The 16333-nt window shown below is 48.6% G+C and overlaps 1 protein-coding gene across 1 annotated transcript in view; it reads right to left on the bottom strand.

Moving 5' to 3' along the window:
• hivep3b (HIVEP zinc finger 3b) overlaps window positions 1–16333 on the bottom strand; it is an 82951-nt gene that overhangs the window by 19657 nt on the left and 46961 nt on the right. The window contains exons 7-8 of the mRNA XM_084308310.1: window positions 12880–13055; window positions 8476–8577 (exon numbers count right to left, since the gene is read on the bottom strand). Of these exons, the coding sequence (XP_084164436.1) occupies window positions 8476–8577; window positions 12880–13055 (278 nt within the window). The remainder of the gene's footprint in view (window positions 1–8475; window positions 8578–12879; window positions 13056–16333) is intronic.

Below are 16333 nucleotides of genomic sequence, written 5' to 3' on the forward strand. Positions count from 1 at the left end.
GAGGCTCCAGGAACTCGTCTAGACACACCTCCAGGGCGGCATCCCCTAGCCGAGTAAACAACCCTGAACTTGACCAACAGACGAGGTCTATACCCCCCACAGACCACCTCCCCCCACCGGTCCAAGCGAGACCTAGCAACCGGGAAGGAGCAGCATATCCTGTGGAGAGGCTAAACCAGAGACTACAAGCACTGGATGACCTAACTGAAGACGAAGAGGAAGAGGAGGAGAACCACGCCCGAAGACAGCACAGTACTCTACCGGACCAGGAGGCCCGGTACAGCCCAGGCTATACTCCCGCGGAGCTGCGCTACAGACCCCCGACTCTATACACGGGTGAGCACGACGCACGACCCGCACCGAGGAACAGCACCTGGACAAGCGGGCCATGGTACACTGCCGGTACCAGCCCATACCAAGGAGCGGGAGGAGACTCGCCTAGGAGGCCTCTCCCCCAACGCTCGCCGATGTATCCACAGTCAGCGTCATACATTGGCACGCCTATGGTACCCGACTTCACCCAAGAGGACCGGGCCCAGTATACAGAACTCCGCATGTGTCTGGAGACCATGTTGGTGGATGTATTGGATGAACGCCACAAATACGCCATCCTACTGAAGCACTTAAAGGTACCCCGTGCACATAATATAGCGCTCGCCTACGCGACTTCCACCACCCCATACACAGCAGCGCTGGTAGCATTGGACCAGAGGTATGGGCGCATATGGGATTACGTGATCCAGGAGATCCGACACATCGACCGCTTACCCCCAGCAATAGACAATCGAGCACTGGACGACCTGTCCATCAGAGTGCAGTCCCTGGTAGGGATGTTGGGAGCGCAAAGAGAGAAGGGGAGGCATGAACTTTACGCCAACTCAAATGTGGAAAGGATCCTGGAGAAGCTGCCGCCCGCTCGTCAGGAGCGCTTTAGGCGGCAGAGGGACCACAGAGACCCGAATGGCCCCGAACCGAACCTCCTCGATCTAGCAGACTTCCTGGCGAGAGAAGTCAGCAGCCTACGGCTAGATACATTCGGACGGAGCACCCCTGGCTCCAGAGAAGGAACCAGACGACTAAATGATGGAAGAAGATCGGTGACTGTGATGCACCAATCGGAGTCAGTACCGAGCAGCAGGAGCCACAGTACCCCCTCCAGAACGGAGAAGTGGAAGATAGTGTGCCCCTACTGTGAGAAAGAACACTGGCTAGCGCAATGTGACTCCTTCCCCAAGCTGAACGCGGAGGAAGCAGGTCAATGGATAAAGTCCAACAAGCGCTGTTTTCGCTGTGCGCGCTCACACATGGCAGCCGAATGCCGCTTAAAGAAAAGGTGCACCAAGTGCGATGGAGCCCATCTGGATATACTTCACGACAGTAACAGACGGCGCCCTTCACCTGCACCATCCAGCCGCAAAGCGAGCGTCATGTACATCGATCCCGCCAGCAGCAGTGGAGCCCGAGTACTCCTAAAAGTAGTGCGTGTGACACTAAGCTACCAGAATAAAGTCCTGGACACTTACGCCGTCCTCGATGACGGGTCAGAGAAGACCCTGCTGCTCGCCTCCGCTGCGGCCCAGCTAGGGCTGCGGGGAAGCGAAACCCAAATGACAATTCGGACAATAAGACGAGATTTGAAGACGATAAAGGGCGAGAATGTCTCATTCTCTATCGCAGCAAGCGGCCAGCCTGAGCGACGGTACCAGATTGCAGACGCTTTCACCAGCCAAGAAATAGGACTGTCGCGGTACACATACCCCGTCGCCAAGCTGATGGAGAAATATGCACATCTGCGCAAGTTACCGATCCCGCTCATAGACAATGCTATGCCGACCCTGTTGATAGGCTCCGACCATGCAGACCTCATTGTCCCGATAGACCGGGTTCATACCGGACCCCGAGGCTGCCCTGCAGCAGTCGAGACCCGTTTGGGATGGACTCTCCAAGGCCCGCTCGCCAAATCTCTCAACCGAAGTACAGCCACTAGATGTCTCCACTCCCGAGTCACAGAGGGAGAAACCGCACTCCTGCAACACGTAGAGCGGCTATGGACCTTGGAACAAATGCCCTTTAAGAACGGAAAGAAAGACATTCGCTCTAAAGATGACATTTACGCCATTCACCTCCTCGAGACAGGGACCAAGAGAGTCCCGGTCAACGGCGTGTTGAGATACGCCACGCCACTCCTGCGGCGAGAAGGAATGCCTACTTTCCACGCCAAGACAGACGCCACAGAACGGTACCTGCAGAACACGGAGCGGCGCTTAGCCAAGAACCCCGCCCAAGAGAGTGTATACCGCGCTGAGATTGAGAAGCTCATCACAGCGGGACACGTCACAAAGATGGACATTAAAGAGGCTGACCAGACCACTGAATCGTGGTACGTGCCCCACCACAAGGTCCATCACAACGGTAAAGACCGCATAGTATTTAACTGCAGCTACCAGATCGGATCCCAAAATCTGAATAAAGAGTTACTGCCCGGTCCCACACTCGGCCCCTCCCTACTCGGCGTTCTACTCCGCTTCCGCCAGGAAAAGGTGGCCATCAGCGGGGACATTAAAGGAATGTTCCTGCAGGTGAGATTAGTAGAGGCGGACAAGCCCCTGTTACGGTTCCTATGGAGAGAGAAGCCAGGAGATGAGCACCCAGCCATCTACCAATGGGAAGTCCTCCCCTTCGGAACGACGTGCAGCCCCTGCTGTGCGACATTTGCACTACAGAAACATGTAGCAGAGGACCCAGCAGCGGACGAAGAGGTCCGACACAGCGTAAAGAACAGCTTCTACGTAGACAACTGTCTACAAAGCCTTTCAACCCAGGAAGAAGCCGAGGCTCTCCTGATTAAACTCCGCGCCTCATTGATCAAAGGCGGCTTTGATCTCAGGCAGTGGGCCAGCAGCGATCCGCAAGTACTGCGCAGCCTCTCCTCCGAGGACAAGGCAGCCAGCAGCGAGACCTGGATGGCTACAATCCCGGGAGAAGCCCAGGAGATGACCCTGGGATTGGTGTGGCGATTCAAAACAGATTCGCTTCACTACAGACACAAGCCCCTGACTACGGAGCAGGGAAGGCCGGCGGCGGCGCCGACCACCAGACGGAGTGTGTACACAACACTCGCCCGACAATATGACCCGCTAGGATGTATTCTACCGTACACCACCAGGGCAAAAATGATTGTACGAGCATTGTGGGACAAGGACCAGGGCTGGGATGACCCCATTCCCGCACACCTTGCATCCACCTGGAGAGAGTGGGAGATGGAGCTCCACTCACTCCCAGGCGTTAATATGCGCCGAAGCTACTTCCCACCCACGGTGAGGCCAGAGACATGTAAAATGGACTTACACGTCTTCAGTGACGCCTCAGAGGTCGCATACGGATCAGTAGCCTACTTGCGGGCCCAAGACCAGGGGGGAGAGATCTACACAGCATTTGTCCTCGCCCGCTCGAGAATAGCCCCACGCAAGCAACAATCTATCCCACGTCTAGAGCTCTGCGCAGCCCTAGCCGGAGCGCACCTAGCCACGCTCATCCAACGTGAGCTCACCATACCGGTGTCTAGAACAATCCTGTGGTCAGATTCCACGACGGTACTCGCCTGGATCAAATCGGACTCATGCAAGTACAAAGTCTTCGTGGGAGTCAGAGTCACCGAGATTCAAGACTTAACCGAAGAGTTAACCGGAGAAACAGAGTGGCGCTACGTTGATACAAAACAGAACCCAGCTGACGTCATCACCCGGGGGATGCCCCTGGATGACCTCACCCATCGCAATGTCTACAGTGACGGCCCCGCATTCCTAAGACTCCCGGAAGGACAGTGGCCCATGCCTATCCCGAGGGAAGCAAGTCCAGAGGAGGTGGAAAATAAGAAGTCTGTGTTCTGTGGATTGAGCACCGTAGCCTCCACCGACCCTAACATAGACGATTGCACGTCCATAGAGAGTGCACAACAAAGAACATTCCTGCGGTACCACCCGGAGTGCAAGTCCCCCGCTGATATGTCAGCAGCTAACTACGAGGAAGCAGAATTGCTTCTACTGCAGCGAGCCCAGAGAGACTCGTTCCCCGATGAATTGGCCTGTCTACAGGGAGGAAAGCCCGTCCCATCCGACAGCAGATTAATTCACCTGGCCCCCGAGAGCGACGCTCATACCCTCATCAGAGTGGGTGATCGCCAACGCAGAGCCCCCAATCTACCGGATGACATTAAATACCCGATCGTATTGAACAGCCGACACAAGGTCACAGAGCTGATTATAAAGAAATACGATGAGGATGTACATCACGCAGGAGCAGAAGTCCTAATGACAGTCCTCACGGAGATTGAGGGAGTACTTAACTCGAAGCCCCTCGGATATGTCTCCAGTGATGTGGCGGATATCGACCCAGTTACCCCCAACACACTCCTGATGGGGCGGCTAGATCCTGCATTACCCCAGACAATGTACCGGCCTGAAGAAGCGAACGGCCGACGAATGTGGAGGTACAGCCAAGTATTAGCCGACAAGTTTTGGAACAGTTTCCTACTGCACTACCTACCGTCTCTACAGACCCGCCAGAAGTGGGTAAAGGAGAGAGACAATTTGACAGAAGGAACAGTCGTCATGATTATTGATCAATCACTGCCCAGAGCTATGTGGCCGGCCGGCCGCGTAAGCAAAGTGATCACCGGTGCCGACGGCAAGGTCCGAGCAGCTGAAGTGCTCGTCCAGGGTCGCACTTACACCCGTCCCGTGGCGAGGCTCATAGAACTGCCTCGACTCCCAGACACAATCGATGATGACCATGACCCTACAACCCTATGACTTTGTGAAGTTGACTGACCCCTACAGCAAACCCTTATGTGTAAATAGACAACGCGATTAATCTGTCTCTGTTTAACTGATTAGGTCTGGGACCTATTCAGGGGGTGGCTGTTGTGAAGGGCCAGATTAAACCGAATATATATATTTATTTATATATATATATTTAATTGTATTTGTATATTCTCTAATATTCCCTGATATCCCTTGTATATTCCTTGTACAATATGCATTGAATATCCATTCTAGCCTACTGAACATCCCATAATAGTCTCCATTCTACTATTGGTCGAGACCTTGGTGCCAGGCTGCCATACCCCTCAGACCCAGTTCAAACGTACCGCTCGACATGTACGAACAAGTCCTAGTTCCGCGTAGGAATTTGGCTACCGCACCACTAATGGGACTATTTGTTCATAGTGCGTATATATACTGCGCTACTAAAGTAGGACTTTCTTTTCAGTCCAGTTTCTTACCCTCCAATAGAGTCACAGACGTAAAGCCTCCCCGCGACGCCACGTGTGGGAGTAAGGCCAAGTTCGCCTACCATCGGTATTGAGACATCGTGTATATTAATATTTGAATAGTCATATTTGGCACTATATCGTCGAGTTGGACGTAGTCTATTAAGCTAATAATAGTCTGTTAATATATAGTGCTTCGTGCGGTGAGAATACTACCGTAGTCAGTACCCCATCGTTTCGGGCAGAGAACTGGCTGCTTACCCAGGGTGGTTGACCCTATGTGAAGCTGCACCCGAGGAGCCCCAGAGCCGACGAGCGAGTGGACCTGTATACCGGATTATTCTACCGACGACAGCCCGCCTTCCCAGGCACGGATTATGCTTTGGATACTTTGATTATTCCATGGATAAAGACCCCCGACACTGCCGTGTGTTGGAACCCCCCCCCCTGGAGAGGACGCAAGGTGAGGAGACGCTCTGCAAGACGAGGTCGCTTCACGTCTCTCCCCCGTGGACCGGAGAGAGCCGGCCCACAAAGAGTCCACCTGCTTTCATCTGTGGTCCAAGGATCGCCGGCGCATTGAACGGCACTACAGTGGGTTCACCTGGGATACCCTTGGCCGGACGAGGCAGCCGGATTCTACCCCCCCCCCCCTCCTACTCCTGTCGGCTTACAAGCGACCGGATTAACCCCCTCTAGTGTATCTAGTATAATCATTAAAGTATCATTGCTGTTATTCCTTAACTATTCCAGGTCGTATATTTACCACCTGCGCCTTCAGAGATTGGACATTCTCTATTGATATACCGACGAATACTCCTTGCCATAAAAGTGCATACTATTTCAATTCATAAATGTAATTAAGTGATTAAGTGCTTATTCTACACACCATCGCTGTGTAGGAATAAAGACCTGTTTCTAATTCGTACATTTGTGTTGGATCCGTTTCATCTACGTGAGAGTGTTCATGATAATATATTTATGCCGTGTACTGGGTGGCCGAATATTAAGTACAAAGGTAGTGGTAGTAAGTATCATATCTAGTAATACAGTCAGGGAATTGTACCCCTCAGTTACAACATCTATTGCTTGTATCTATTGCTATGTCCGCCCACCACAAACACGCAAACTGTCTAACGCCTGTCCCCGTCTCCCTGTCTCCCTGTCTCCCTGTGAGTGGATGTCTCGTGGTGATGAACAAGGTGGTGTATGTCCCTTGGTGATGGCCAAGATGATGCAATCTTTTAATTTCACTGCCTGACCTCTCCATCTCCTCTCCTCTCCTGAATATCATGCATTATCCGTCTCTAGTCCATTCAATCTCACCGTTGTTGTTCTCTATCGCCCCCTACAGGTCATCCCGAACACTTTCCAGATGAGCTGGACTATACCTTTAAAGGATAACTTCACTCTTTTGGACCTGAGACCATGCACCTGACACATAAAAGGATCTACGATGTGGCCCAGTGAGAGCCGGCAGGGAAATTGTAGCTCGATACTGACGGACAGATCAGTGAAATGATGGTATCTATGTGTCAGGTACATGGTAGATAGATGGTGAATAGAATCTATGGTCCAAAATTATCCTATAAGCCCCCCTCCCAGAAGATGGCGCCCCCTGGTGCTAATGGGTGATTTCAACTGACCCCTCCCAGTCTGCTACACTGGTCTCTCTCCTAGACTCCCACTGTCATGCCTCCCACCCAAAACGCTGGCAGCTCCCTTGACCTCATATTCTCCCATGACTCAAGCATAATTAACACCACGGTAACTCCCCTTCATATATCAACAGACAACTTCTTTGTATTATTCTCACTCTTATGCTAAACCCCAAACCACCCACTCCAACTCACAACTCGACCCTCAAGGGAGACTTTCTCTGCTCTCCCTTCAGATACAGCAACCTACACCCTCCGTCCCACGACCTCTTGTCAGTATTCTCCAAAAACATGACTACTCCCAAAGCCTCCTTCTTTCACCATAAAATCAAGGCCTCTGCAAAGAACCTCCATAATTGTACGCTACCATGTCCACCCTCCTCTCTCTCTCTGCAGAGGACTTTAATAATAATCCATTACATTTATATAGCGCTTTTCTAGACACTCAAAGCGCTCCCCACAATGTAGGGTGGAAATCGCCTCCTTCACCACCACTGGTAGCGCCCAACCTGGGCTATGCAGGCTCAATGGCTGCCATACACTGGCACCAGGCACACATCACACTACACAATGGCTGAACGGCTCAGGAGACAGGGATTGATATCAGTCAATTAAGGGGGAGGGATGATTATTAGGTGGCCTTGATGTCAGAGACCTGATTGGGAATTTGGCCAGGAACGTCAGGGAACCCCCTACTCTTTGCGATAGGCGTCCTTTGCCACCTTCTTCGAGAAAAAGGTAGAGAAACATCCTCAGCTGCTTCTCCCAACCCCCACCCCACTACAATGGGCTGGAACAGGAAGCTCGAGTTCTGACACTGGCGAGGTCGAACCGTCCCACCACATGCCAGCTGGACCCGATAACCTCCCCATTCCTCAGCCAAAGGTATACCGTCAGAAAAGCGTCAGCTGAACGACTAAATGTAAATGTTTGATACAGGGCTGGGCGATAAAACGATAACGATAATTATCGCGATATAGTTTAATAATCGATATCGATCGATAATAATTTTTTTTTTTTTTTTTTTAAACGGGGCAGTTTTAAAACCAGAGACAGTGGACAGACTTGTCTTTCTTGCCTGCAACTTAAAGTAATGGCTTTACTTGTCCAAATGACAATACTGACCAAATTGAGATTTCTTTTTCTCTCTTTTGTTTGCTTTCTAATTTAAAATACAGTTTGAAACCGTCTGTACACAGTAGGCTATGTGTGCTAGCAGAGCTAGTCTCCAGTCGCGAGTCACAGTGCACATAATTATTGTTGTGCTCATGTCACCTGCCCCAGAGACTACAGTTGAAAATTTGCCAACTTGGCTAAACTGGCATATTTACAGTCAAATGTTCCTTAATATGCACTGTCTCTGTATTTTAAACCAATAAATACAAATACATGTGTGGTGGTTTGTCCAACAAAAAAGCACCAAAAGATATTAATACGGTACTTATAACAATATCGATAATTATCAATATCGAGTGATATGATAACATTATCATATCGTTATTGTGATATCATTTTTGGGCATATCGCCCAGCCCTAATTTGATACCTGCTTCCTCGCCCTCTGGCTCGTCCAGTGACGACTCCGACACACCCATCGCCTGGCACTTCTTCCCATGAGCTTTTGACTTCATGTGTTTGGTGAGGTTCCCTGGGAAGCAAGAGAAGAGAATGAAAACCACCATAGAATACCAGGGGTTAGGGGTGTAAAGGTACACGTATCCAGGGCGGCTACGTGGTGTAGTGGGCAAGGCACTCGCCACGAAATGCTGGAGACGCTGGGCTCGTCAGTTCGAGCCCAGCGCTCCACATTTGCTTTCAGTTTAGCTGGTCGTCCGTACTAATACACATTGGCCGTATTAGGGGGTGGGAAACTGATGGGTGGGGATCGGGCGTTGTGGACAGCGACTCCTACAGGTCTGTTGGTGCGCCTGCGCAGTAGAATCAGGAAGTGTCGGGGGCAGCGTGAGCCTCCCACGCGTTACTCCTCGCCACTGAGAGATCGAGCTGCGCAGGTGAAAAGATGCGACTGCTGTTACCTCAAGTACCGGAGGGGACTTGTGCTATGTATGACTTAGTCCACATTGCAGCCGGCTTGTGGGAGGCAAGAAACAGCGTCCGTGACAGGGGAGGGTTGAATTGGATGATACGAAATTGGGATGGAAGAAAATATAGAAAATGGGAGAAAAAGTGGATCAAAAAAAAAAAAGTACACGTATCCATACCGAACCATTTCAGTGTGTACCGTACCGTACAGAACGGCTGTAGTGTACCGAACGAATACAACGGTATGTATGTTAACCACTAACGGGCTGTTTTTTTTTCACAATCTAATATAATTATTATTATTTTAGATTTCTTTTTACAAGTCGATCATTAATTTCAATATAGAATATTCGTTGACAGCCCTACAAGTACAAGTACAAATATCCTAACCCACAAAAATGGCACAATCACACTCCCTTATTCAATAACAATGCACTCTTAATTGAAAAACGTCCTATAAGATTCCCTATGTGGGAAGAGCAAGGCATACACTCATTAGGGGATGTTTTTAACAACCAGGGTTTTTGTAGTTATGGAGAAATATGCACAAAATTTAATCTCACCGAGTCCACATGGCTTTTTTACATACAGTTACAGCTATGTTTGAAGTCTCACGGTGTTCCATTAGACATACCAGTTGAACACCACAGATACCACAAATTCTTCTATGAAAGAGAGACATCGAGAGGTTTTGTATCAGGTTTTTATTATCAATTACTAACATCCTCGTATGAAACCCTCCAACTAGACTCTGTCTGGAGGAGGGATATACCAGACCTGGAAAGTGACTTTGATTGGCAAGGAGCATGGGCAAATGTCCGTCTTACATCAAGGAACCCGGACCATCAACAAATCAATCTTAACTATATTCACAGGACATACTTGACTCCTATAGGACTGAACAGAATGGGTCTCAAACAAGACTCAAAATGCTCCCAATGTACAAATGGAGACGAAGGAACATTTATGCACATGTATTGGGACTGCCCACCAGTTAAGGCATTCTGGAAAGATGTGACCCATCAATTATCAAAACTCGTATCTTGGAATATACCAGTACACCCCTCTGTATTACTATTGAATGATGTTTTTGAGTTTGCAGTAAATCCACAGCTAAAGAGATTGGTTCTATCGGGTATCACAGTAGCTAAAAAACTGATCGCATCACGCTGGTTTCAACCGGAAAAAATGTGCCGGAAGGTTTGGTTTCTTACATATCTCGATGTGATTTATCAAGAAATATCTACAGCAAGAATTCTGGGACTCAACAAATCCAAAATGTCAATGTGGTTAGAAGTGGTGGAGAGAATAAAAGCTAGCTTATAATGGTGGTGTCTGGTTAGGAGTGAGGGATAATGGAGGTACTATCCAAGGAGGGGTCCGGGAGGGGGGGGGTTCGACCTGGAGCATATGTGTGTAGGGTTTTAGATAATAGGTATTAGGAGTATATCCTGTATAAGACATTGGTACAATTGGTAATTTCGTTGGATATACACTGTATACGGTAAAATATTATTATATACTTTTTTTTGTTTTCTGTTACTGTACTTGCATGTCATTTTAGCCACCTTAATTGTTAGTTTCATTATGCATTGTGTGTTGAGTACTGACTTTTAACAATTTTGTTTTGCAATAATAAAAAAAAAAAGAAGGTACAATTAGTTACTGCACACTACATCACCCCCGAGTGGAACATGGAAAGCCAAACTTTCCCCCACTGTACCGAAAACCCGTACCGAACCTCGACTTCAAAACCGAGGTACGTACCGAACAGTGTTTTTTGTGTACCGTTACACCCCTACTAGGGGCACACAAGAACCTTCAATAGAGTGGAATAAACACAAGTGCGTGGCTATGCATACAGACAGACAGTGTAGTGTGTGTGTGTGTGTGTCTATGGTCCTGTGTAGCAGCACTTGACCCTCTGAGCACGGCTAGGGTTAGGGGTTCGATTCCAACCGGGGCTACCTCTACTGAAATACGTATGCTGTCGTTCCATTTGTTAAGCACTTCGTAGTAGTACTAGCACAACTTACTCTGTACAGCCCTGTCCGATATTCTATTCTATTGTACTTTTATTTTAATTGAGTTGATATATATATATTCCATTGTATTTTATTCTACCTTAATTGTCTGTTAACCTCTTAAGCATTGGACGGCCCGACGCGCACACCTCACGGCACTTTGCTCTCATCCGTCGGTTCCGGGCTGCGTTTTCCCCAATCAACCAATACATTGTTGGAAAGTTGAATTTGCCACCTTTCGATCGTCACCTCACTCAACCTGCTGCGTGATTCCATTCCCGAGTTACAAGACGAAACATCCGGCAAGCGTCATTTGACAACAGCCCCATTTTTGCCCGATGCTTAGGAGGTTAATGTAGATTCAAGATTCAAGATGATTTTATTGTCATGTGCACAGTTAAACAGACAGTTTGCCATACAATGAAAAACTTACTTTGCTTAAATAAAAGCGAACTTAAATACAAGCAAATGCAAACAAATAAGGAGATCTTAAGAAAAAAATGGTAGAAGATATATATACGAGTGAGTAACATTAACGTGCACCAAACGACCAAATCAAATTCCTTGTATGTGCAAACTTACTCTGCAATAAAGACCTTTCTGATTCTGATGCTGATTCTGAAAGACCTTTCTGACTAGAGAAGCATAAACGCAGCCGTTCACAGGGACATGAAGGCAGGAATACAGGCCCTGCGAAACGCCCATTGTACTGTAGACCATAAACACTTTATACTGTAGACCAGGGGTCAGCAACCTTTTTGACATGGAGTGCCTGTTTGAAATATAGTTGTAACTAGTGTGCCTCAACAATATTCAATGCATCGTAATTTTTTTTTCTCATAATCAGGTCTTTTTAATGATCATTTTTACATTATTACATCATTATTGTTATTGTTATTATTAACAATATTATTATGATGGTTGTATCAACCCTAAATCTGAGTTGGGGGGGGCGGGGGGATGCAATGCAGACAAACAGCTGCATACAGTGCGACCATTTCACTCACATTTGCCCATTCATTTTTGGACACATCACACACCATCGGTGTGTGTACTGTACGTGTGCTGTCATAGCTCCACCTACAGGCCTAATGGAGAACACCAGGAGAACACCAGGATGTGAATGGAGGGTGAATGTGAGGTATATCGTGTAAATAAGTTTTGATTGATCGCAAGACTACACTGTAAAAAAATATATAATAATAAGTTACCTGAACTTAAAAATATTGAGTTCAGTTACTGTGCATTAAGGTTTTCAGTTTTCAATCCATAATAAGTTAACAGAAAAATAAGTACACAACCACATTATTTCAACCTAATAAAACTATGTTTATTGTCATTGTTTTAAGAACACAAGTTGACTTGGTAATACTCACATTTTGAGTAAAGAAAATTGCTTTTAACATGTGCAATGTTCAATGAAATAGAAAAATAAATAATAAAATGTGTTGATTAATCCCACTGGTCACAATGGTGACCGTAATAATGTTTTTGTTATAAGGCTCTGCAAATGTTACTGAATGATGTAACAATGTATTTCCAGCTAAATTGAAATAATAAACAAATAAAGGGTCTCAATTAAATATGTGGTAGTAAAAAGAACCTGTGGGAGGATTTCAACAAGATAAATGCGACAACAGTGCAAAATATTTCACTATAATATTTCAAAGCAAAAAAAAAAAAAAAATATTATATTTTTAATTAAATTTTTTATGCTGCCCCCTGTGCCTATGAAAATGCCCCAGCGTGCCTATGCAGGCACGCATGCCTAGGGTTGCCTAGCCCTGCTGTAGACCATAAACACTTTATACTGTAGACCATAAACACTTTATACTGTAGACCATAAACACTTTATACTGTAGACCATAAACACTCTTCCTCACCTTTGGTCTTGAAGGCGAAGTTGCAGTGTCTGCAGACGTAGGGACGCACGTCGCTGTGCGAGCGGATGTGCTTCCTCAGCATGCTGGGCTTCTTGCAGCGGATGCCACATTCTCCGCACACATACTTCCCCCGGCCGCGACCCCGCACATACACGTAGTCCTCGCTGGACTTGTACCTGGATGGTGGGGGGGGGGGGGGGGGGGAAGGAGGGAGAGAGAGAGGGAGAGGGAGAGGGAAGAGAGAGAGAGAGAGAGAGAGAGAGAGAGAGAGAGAGAGAGAGAGAGAGAGAGAGAGGAAGAGAGAGAGAGAGAGAGAGAGAGAGAGAGAGAGAGAGAGAGAGAGAGAGAGAGAGGAGAGAGAGAGAGAGAGAGAGGAGAGAGAGAGAGAGAGAGAGGAGCGAGAGAGAGAGAGAGAGAGAGAGAGAGAGAGAGAGAGAGAGAGAGAGAGAAAAGAGAGAGAGAGAGAGAGAGAGAGGGAGAGGAGAGGGAGAGAGAGAGAGAGAGGAAAGAGAGAGAGAGAGGAAGAGGGAGAGAGAGGGAGGGAGGGAGAGACAGATGGAGATGGAGAGAGAGTGAGGGAGAGGGAGAGAGGGGAGAGAGAGAGAGAGACACAAACTAATTTAATTTCAAACCTTTGTTTCAACTCCACTAGGGAGGTAGCAGGTACAGGAGGTACAGAAGGTACAGGAGGTAGCAGTTACAGGAGGTACAGAAAGTACAGGAGGTAGTGGGTAACAGGAGGTACAGAAGGTACAGGAGGTAGTGGGTACAGGAGGTACAGGATGGTAGCGGGTACAGGAAGGTACAGAAGGTACAGGAGGTAGTGGGTACAGGAGGTACAGGAGGTAGTGGGTACAGGAGGTACAGAAGGTACAGGAGGTAGTGGGTTACAGGAGGTACAGAAGGTACAGGAGGTAGTGGGCAGCATGGCGTCATGGGAAGCTCCACCAAAACCCCTGCTCCTGGTGGCTTTCCCCCCCCGACGGCTCGACACCCTCAGCCCACACAGCCACACCCTCTCTCTGCTGCGTCTGGGTGGCCCCCCCTGCTGGTACACAGTCACACTCTCTCTGCTGCGCCTGGGTGGCCCTGCTGTCACACAGAACACCCTCTCTCTGCTGTGTGTGGGTGGCCCCCCTGCTGTTACACAGAACACCCTCTCTCTGCTGCGTGTGGGTGGCCCCCCTGCTGTCACACAGAACACCCTCTCTCTGCTGCGTGTGGGTGGCCCTGCTGTCACACAGAACACCCTCTCTCTGCTGCGTCTGGGTGGCCCCCCTGCTGGTACACAGCACACTCTCTCTGCTGCGCCTGGGTGGCCCTGCTGTCACACAGAACACCCTCTCTCTGCTGCGTGTGGGTGGCCCCCCCTGCTGTTACACAGAACACCCTCTCTCTGCTGCGTGTGGGTGGCCCCCCTGCTGTCACACAGAACACCCTCTCTCTGCTGCGTGTGGGTGGCCCTGCTGTCACACAGAACACCCTCTCTCTGCTGCGTCTGGGTGGCCCCCCTGCTGTTACACAGAACACCCTCTCTCTGCTGCGTCTGGGGTGGCCCTGCTGTCACACAGAACACCCTCTCTCTGCTGCGTGTGGGTGGCCCCCCTGCTGTTACACAGAACACCACCCTCTCTCTGCTGCGTCTGGGTGGCCCTGCTGTCACACAGAACACCCTCTCTCTGCTGCGTGTGGGTGGCCCTGCTGTCACACAGAACACCCTCTCTCTGCTGCGTGTGGGTGGCCCTGCTGTCACACAGAACACCCTCTCTCTGCTGCGTGTGGGTGGCCCCGCTGTCACACAGAACACCCTCTCTCTGCTGCGTGTGGGTGGCCCCGCTGCTGTTACACAGAACACCCTCTCTCTGCTGCGTCTGGGTGGCCCTGCTGTCACACAGAACACCCTCTCTCTGCTGCGTGTGGGTGGCCCTGCTGTCACACAGAACACCCTCTCTCTGCTGCGTGTGGGTGGCCCTGCTGTCACACAGAACACCCTCTCTCTGCTGCGTGTGGGTGGCCCCGCTGTCACACAGAACACCCTCTCTCTGCTGCGTGTGGGTGGCCCCGCTGTCACACAGAACACTCCATAGATATCTATAGAACACTAGATAGCTTAAGGCGGAGTCACCAGCGTCACTGAACCGCCGCCATCTTGCTCCAGTCAGCCTTGAGTGAGAGTGAGTGAGCTGCACAGACAAAAATTCTCATAACTCGCTGAAATATTGACGGATTTACAAACGGGTTGGTTTGCTATAAACATCAAAGATGTAGTTATGATACTGCATACTTATAAAAAAGAAAAATTTTAAAGATGTTTTTTTTTTACAAACCGCTTGAATCATAGCCACGTTAATAATGCTTGTAATAAACCAAACCGTTTGTAAATCCGTCAATATTTCAGCGAGTTATGAGTATTTTTTGTCTGTGCAGCTCACTCACTCTCACTCAAGGCTGACTGAGCAAGATGGCGGCGGTTCAGTGACGTCGCTCTCCATTGGCCGGCAGCACGGGCAAGCTATCTAGTGTTCTATATATATCTATGGAACTCTGCTGCGTCTGGGTGGCCGACAGCAACAGACAGTGGCAGCAGCTGGACAGAGGAAGCCTGGGCGACGGCCGGCCACTAAAAAATAGACGCTATATAAACCCTTTCACTGCCACGTGACAGAAGGTTAACCCTCCTTTACTATCGCCGTCGGTTGTGTGATAGTAAGGGTTAACCTTCTGTCGTGTGGCAGTGAAAGGGTTAACCGGCTGTCGCGTGGCAGTGAAAGGGTTAACCTTCTGTGAATTGTCGCAGTGCAAGGGTTAACCGTTTTGGTAGTGCGCAGTGAAAGGGTTAAAATAAAAAGAGTTTAGCTCCACATTTAGCCCTCCCCTATAAAAATGTTGTTTATACACAATCTTGATGTTTACCGAAAGGCTATTTGCGGAAACGCAGCAGAACCGCGTGTGTTTTATATCCAGATGAATTGTGCTTAAAAACTACATCTGCCGCTCGCTCGCTTTATCCCGCTCTCGCTGTTATCCAATCAGGAGAGAGAACTCCACGCTGCAAAAATGGTCTGGATAAAAATAAGAAATAAAAACAAATATGTGCTTGACACGAGTAAGTCGTTTGTAATTTAATGAGTTTTTGTTGATTGTTACGGAAGCCCTAAGAGGCCTTACATTCATAACATTTTATTTGCGCCGTTTTCCCGTGATAACGAGTTAATTTAATTTGTTTTCTCGTGATAACGCGATAATTTGTTTTCCTCGTGATAACGCGATAATTTTCTCGAGATCTCGAGAAAACAAAACGATAGTCATTCAGTGTCGCAATGTCAGAGGAGCAGGTAGCCCCACTCGGTGCATCATAGTCACGAAAGGGGCTAAGCAGGAGGATATTGATCACCGCGTCACATATCTCTTCAATCAAGGCCTGACACAGGCTGAATACGCTTTATGCCTTGCT

The sequence above is a fragment of the Notolepis coatsorum genome, assembly GCF_963971535.1.
Source record: "Notolepis coatsorum genome assembly, chromosome: 2".
NCBI classification, from domain to species: Eukaryota; Metazoa; Chordata; class Actinopteri; order Aulopiformes; family Paralepididae; genus Notolepis; species Notolepis coatsorum.